The 6,676-nt window shown below is 32.7% G+C and overlaps 1 protein-coding gene across 1 annotated transcript; it reads left to right on the top strand.

The window, feature by feature from the left end:
* The first annotated feature begins 744 nt into the window (after positions 1–744).
* LOC129295303 (mediator of RNA polymerase II transcription subunit 15a-like) lies at positions 745–5,183 on the top strand. Its single transcript, XM_054933813.1, has 4 exons — positions 745–856; positions 2,030–2,153; positions 4,583–4,694; positions 4,804–5,183. Exons 2-4 carry the CDS (start codon positions 2,044–2,046, stop codon positions 4,927–4,929), a joined length of 348 nt encoding a protein of 115 aa, XP_054789788.1. The 5' UTR covers positions 745–856; positions 2,030–2,043; the 3' UTR covers positions 4,930–5,183.
* The last annotated feature ends 1,493 nt before the right edge of the window (positions 5,184–6,676 follow it).

Below are 6,676 nucleotides of genomic sequence, written 5' to 3'. Positions count from 1 at the left end.
TGACTTCAGCTTAATATTTATGAAATACAAAACATATCTTGTAAATTAAGAATTTTTACTTGTAAACTATAAAGTTGCAATTATAAATAAAAGGTAAGTATAACTTCATTCTATTGGTATTTTTTGTTTTGTTTTAGTAAGGAGGGGCATAAAAGTCTTTTAACCTAAAAGTTCAATTACATTCGCCACAAATATATGTATGTATGTGAGCTCAAAATATCTAATATGCACATAACATCCAACAACACACTTACCTTTACAATGAGGTTGGCATGCCTATCACATAATTTATTCTTATAATTCATAAATCATATGTAAATATGATGATTTTTTTTATTTTTTAGATACAAGGCTCAAAAATAAGAAAAAAAAAATTAATGTTAATAAGTAAGCATGGTTTGAATTGTTGTATTGCCATAGTTTAGGTATTAAATACATGAACAAATTATAAATACTTTGAACATTTCATTTAAATTAAAATCTCATTAACATGATTACCAATTCAAAATATTGTTTTACAAATTATAATACACATTCATATAATCAACATTAGTATTATTAATGAAATTTGAAATAATTAAAAAAAGGGAAATTAAAAGGACATCTGATTTTGAAGGACTAGATGAGAACAAAGCACCGGAAGGATTGACATGTCAAGACCTTCTATTTTGGTGGGGCAATATGAAAATATGTCCAATTTTGTTTACGGGTCAAGTAACATTTCTCTGAAGCCTTTATAAATAATTCAATTTGCCCTACTTGACAAGAAGCTCAGCCTCAATTCGCCCGCAGAATTTCAATCTAAGCTCCGACGTGGGCTCAGGTCGTTATAGTCACCTCCACCGGCCAGGCCACCGTGAGTCACTGCCGGACGATTTCCCTATCTCTCTTTCGGTTACTGCTCAGTTGGCTCATCGTTGTTTTTTCTTGGTTTGTGACTTTTTCATTGGACGAATACGTTTTTTTTTTAATTGATTGCGTCTAATTTATTTTGTTTGGCACTTTGGCTTGTGAAATATTTCTCTCTATCAATTTCGATGTTTGCTTCTTTATTGGTGTTGCTTGGCATGGTCGAATGGCTGTTGCTGAAGTGTACTGGATTGATCATGGGAAGTTACTGTTCAATCGAAGAGCGGGTGGGAAAGAGGGGTGCTTCTAACGATCCAGAGGTAGAGGGGGATATAAAGTCGAGATCTTTGAATGTTAATCATTATGAAACTACGAGTTTTGAAAAGTAGAAATTGTCAAAAACCAATATAATTTCAATGATACGTGACGGATTGAAATTAATCTTAATTTTTAGGTATAATAGATCCCAAAGTGAAGAACTCTAGAGAAGAGGCTAAGGTGTCAGGATTTGGGAGAGAAAAAAGCGGGAATAGGTGAAATCCTCAAACATGGGAATAGGAAAAATGGGAAAAATATTTTAACGTGAAGATTTTGAGCTAGACATTAGGAACTAAAAGTGGTTGGGTCGAAAGGGACTCAATACCCTTCCACAAGGTCTTGAGCTTAACCTTAAACCTTTATTCATGCTATGAGAGTTACTTCTCATTTCAAGATTGACAATGCTCCGATTTGGGTTAGTCAATACTACTCAATATCGGGAAGTTATTTACGTAAAGTAATACAGAAATTGTTAGTTAATTTGGGTTAGTCAATACTATCTCTATGCGTGCTTGCTTGCGCGTGTGTTTGTGTATTATGTAAAATGATACAGAAATAGTTGCTTGAGGACAACTTAGTCGTTTTAAATTACTGGCAGAAGGGAGGAAAAGGGAATAACTTGCCCTATGGTGACTAGAAGTTTAGCCTCTTCTCCTCGTGGATTAAGTTTCCATATTCTGCTACTTGGGTTTATGTCATCACAATCTTGAGGTCTCAAATGTGATTTTATTGATGGCCAATTTGGATCTATGACGAATTGATAATTTTATCAATTATTTTTGTATCTCTCTTGTACGCATCTGCTCCCTTATATTTGTTTCTTTATATAATCTGATTTGTTTGAAAATCTTTTGTTATTCAGTTAATTTAAATTTGATGGATACCAATAATTGGAGACCTTCTCAAGGCACTGAACCAACTATGGATACAAATGATTGGAGAGCTCAACTACAACCTGAATCACGCCAAAGAATTGTCAACAAAATGTATGTTTCGGTTCTAATATTCTATTGCTGAGTTGAACTGAATTAGTTTTCCCCCCCTTTGTCATGTACCAAACATAGTTATTGACTTTGTCACTCGTGTAGCCCAAGGGTTGCAAAATGCTTAGTGTGAAATCCACAACATTGCATGGGCATTTTCATGTAGTCCTCCATTCTAAAAAATTCAAGAATATATCATAACATAATTGATAATGACTTATATAAACCAAACTCATTAAAAAGGAAAAAAAGATCATAGTAATGATAAATCACATCAGATACTCTAATCATAAAACACATTGTGTTTAATAATTTATGAGTCTAGCTTTATCTTGTGATGTCTTAATTCTAAACCTAATCCTCTTTTTGGCCGAAAAGGAACCCATTCCTCTTTATCAAATTGATTATTGCAACAATGATCATCAGGTAATTGCTCAATTTACTTTTCATCTTTTAAGGTTTTTGTAAGCTCATCAACCATATCAAAAGCACTAGAGGTGGATTTTATTACCTTTTCTGTCAATTAAGTGGATGTGGATGATGATCAAACATTTTGTTGGCTCCTTAGCTCCATGAGCTAAAGCTACATCATTTCCAAGTCAAATCATCACCTTCAAATACAAGATAATTTTCTTCACTATTTAGTTCATCTACCTTGCCAACCAAAACTGGTTGTTGCTATTATTAATATCTTTCAACATGATTGGTTTGATGGTATTATTAATAATATCTTTTAATTTTATGATATATGATGAGTACTGGAGTGTCCAATTCTGATTGTCCGAGCATGGTTTGACTAATTCTCTAGCGACAGCCTTTGCAAAATCGCTTGAAGTAAAGATTGTGTCATTTGCTCTATTTATATATAGAGCCTACTACTACAAAAGGTTGCTTCTGTAGATCAGCAGTGTCGGAGATATATGAGTGTTGCGATCCTGGACATATCATAGCTCCATGAGTCACATTTTGATCTACAAGCTATAGCACGTTATTAATATCTGTGAAATAAAAAGGAACAAGAAAATTTTAATGATTGATTCCAGAAATGGACAACATTTTTTCGAGGTTCCTTGTGTTTCCGATATCTAAATAACTTTAAGAAAAATAAATAAATGTGTGGTGGAAGAACTAGTATAGACACGTGTTGGCACTTTGTTTAATTGTCTTATTCATATAAAGCTAGTGACTGAATGAACAATAAAATAACTTCTTCATTGTTTTTCAAACTAATGACTTTTTTGTGTGCCAATTCTACCAAACCAATGTTTTCCTATTGATCTTTTCTGAATATTGACTTTCTTGATGTTGTATTCTAAGTTCATACTTGAGCGTTACCTTTCCAGTGGTACCCATGCTTTGTAGGTGACTAAGACCGATTAAGATAAAATGAAGCATTGTCAGTAGTTTGTCTCATGACCATTACTACATGTGAAAAGAGAAACACATGATTTTGATGTTTGCCTAACATTTGCACCTGCATTCAAATATATTGAAATGATAAAATCTTTGGGTAAAAACTTAATTGTATGATTCATCAGGCCTAGACTGTTGGGTTGTCCTCAGAAGTGGAGGTACTTCCTGTATCATTATTTTACAGGTTGGGAAGGAAGAGATCTTTGATTGCAGTATGAGAAGTGAAGGACGTTTACTTGATTAATTTATGATGTAATTTTAACTTGAGTATTAGGGTTTATAATTTGAAGTTTGGGATGTTGGGATTTGAGGATGGAGAAAGGGAGCGACTGAACTAAAAAATAACTTTTATTTTAAGCACACACTACAATTTACACCAACAAACTCTTTTTGTCCCTATTCTCTTCCTTCCTCACGTCACTCACTCTTACACTTTTTCTCTCACTACTCAACTTTTTTGATGCACTACACCTTCATACTTCTCTTAGTTTCTCTTTCTCTCCTCACACTTGCACACTTTTTTCTGTGCAAACTCTCTCTTTCTTCTCTCCTCACACTCTACCACACACCACAGCATCTGACTTCATCTATTTATAGTGCTAATAGGTCTGTTATCAATGCATTTACAGCCTTCTGGATTTTTCTTATTTGGCACCGCCTTTGTATTGCTTCAGCTAAAGTCTCCAGAGTTTTCTTGATTTCTACAGCCATTGATTGCTTCTCCATCAATCTAGAAAATTCTAGTTGGAGAGAGAGAGAGTTTGTTGATGATATTTTAACATGGGATAATTTCAGACTTAATTGAGGATTTTAATTTAAATTCTTGGCTTGTTGGCAGTGTTCTGTCTTTTGAAGGATTTGGTGTATAGTTTGGAGGGCAATTCTATTATTTTAAAAAGGAAAAACTGTGTATTTGGCTAGTTCTTTGTATTTTTTCCCTGGGATATGTCACACATGGATGCTTATAGACATTGGATCAAAAACGATGATTAAAAGTTTTCATTTCCTTCCATTTGTAGAATGGAAACATTGAAAATGCATCTTCCATGTTCTGGTCAAGAGGGAATACATGAGCTTCGAAAGATTGCTCAAAGGTTTGAAGAGAAGATTTATACTGCTGCAACTAGCCAGGTAAATTCACAATGAGGAATATCACTGATTTCATTACATTTATGTTTATCTTCGCAAACATGGGTGATATACAAGATTGATGATATTACATGGTACTCACTAATTGCAGCCTGATTATCTACGGAAAATATCTTTGAAGATGCTTACAATGAAGACTACATCCCAGAACAACATAAACAACCCTATGCCAGCAAACCCAGGTGGCCCCAGTAATCAACCTCCTGATACAGTTTAGGTTCTAGAGCCTTGGCTTGGGCATGATATTATTAAGTGGTTCCAAAGCCTATATATGACATGTATGTGCACATATAAAGGCATTTGAATGGATGTTTCCATTATGTTCTTTTAGTAATTTTCCATGTGAGATTCAATAAAGTCTTATATTGACTGTTGAGGACTTAACACAACTCTCCTTTGAGATTGGCTGTAAACATAAGCGGAGTTAATCCATATAGTCAATCCCATCTAATGGGATAAGGTTTTTTGTTATTGTTGTTCTTTTTGTAATTTTGGCTGTTTGAGTTCTGTCATCATTTTTAGTTATAATCCTTTGTGCATGTGCAATTCTAGACCTAATGTAAAAGTGATAATGGATGCTATCAATGATAACTTGCGCACATGGAGATAAATTTCTATTAACTTTGTAGTTTATATGTAGAGAATCTTGTGTATTATTGCTCAAGATATCATTAATATATTGAGTTCCATTGGCTCTGCACCAAATCCTTGTCCTTTCTCTTTCTTCATTTCTTTATTATTTTCTTAAAACTTTATGCTGTTGAAATTTTAAACTTAAAAGTTTACATTGACTTCATTTAAGCATTGATGAAATTTAAGTTGTTTCCTGTTTTGGCTTATTGATTTTGATTGATATTCATTCTATACTTAGGTCACTTTCTTTGAAATTGAATCCTCTATAGGCATGCAATCTTATAGTTGGAGAGAGAGTGATATAAAACGGTGTAAACGTATGTGGGATTCACTTTCTTTCTACACCCATTATCTCTTTTCCCTGCATCTCTCTTTAACTGCACTATATGCAGAGGACTTAGGTGGTCATATATTTGAACAGGATTAACTCAGCCCCAAGTTCAAAATCCAGGGCAATCGCATGCAATGCCTTTGCCTAATCAGCCACAATCACGTCAACAGATTCTATCTCAAAATATTCAAAATAGCATCACACCACATTATATATATATATATATATATAAAATAAATATATAATATTTTAATAAAATGATGCACTATGACAGTTGATGAGGCACATTATTTACACATTTTATTCAATTATTTAGGAGTTATTTTACATGTTATATTTCTTACTTTGATGCATTCATAGTTTTAAAAGTAAGAAAATTATTTAAAGAACAAAGTTGTGCACTAAAAGCATTTTAGTTCAAAAATTAAACTTTTGAGAAAATGCATAAGAAAATTAATTCAAATGTGTTTGATATCCAGGAGAATGAATATAAAATAAAATTTTAAAAATTCAATGTGGTTTGAGAAATATAAATTAAAATTATAAAATTAATGTTGTTGATTTTGTTGACCTAATTAGAGTTTTGTGCATACATGGTTTTACATGGGGCAGCCCTTAAAATAAATTGTATTATTTCTCTCCCATTTAAATAATTAATTTCATGTTACTAAATATAAATTATTATGTCGCATGCATTTATTTGATTAACTTTATTTATTATGTGACATTGATGACACATGTGTATTTAGACTTGTATCAATTGGTCAAAAAAGTGCAAGAAGGGTATTTTGGGCATGGCTTGCTAAATGGCTAAGAAGATGAGGTGGATCGGATTTTCTAAGTGCAAAGTATAAGAATATTCATATTAGCATATGAGTTATTATTTAACCAATGAGAAGGTATCACCTAAGGGCATGTGCATAAAGTATGAAACTTTTCCTTTGATTTGAATTTATTTTTTAATTAATTTTGTAGGCTAATCTGATTCCAAAAACACGCA

This window comes from Prosopis cineraria, unplaced genomic scaffold (assembly GCF_029017545.1).
Source record: "Prosopis cineraria cultivar Desert tree isolate PC_DT_omini unplaced genomic scaffold, ASM2901754v1 PC86, whole genome shotgun sequence".
Lineage (NCBI taxonomy): Eukaryota > Viridiplantae > Streptophyta > Magnoliopsida > Fabales > Fabaceae > Prosopis > Prosopis cineraria.
Note: the sequence above shows the minus strand (reverse complement) of the source record. Positions and strands in the feature narration are given on the sequence as shown.

Excerpts from the sequence above, each read along its gene's own strand:
- LOC129295303 (XM_054933813.1), top strand. The coding sequence starts at position 2,044 with ATGGATACCAATAATTGGAGACCTTCTCAAGGCACTGAACCAACTATG. Across the intron at positions 2,154-4,582 it reads CAAAGAATTGTCAACAAAAT|AATGGAAACATTGAAAATGC; the intron begins GTATGTTTCGGT and ends TTCCATTTGTAG. Across the intron at positions 4,695-4,803 it reads ATACTGCTGCAACTAGCCAG|CCTGATTATCTACGGAAAAT; the intron begins GTAAATTCACAA and ends CACTAATTGCAG.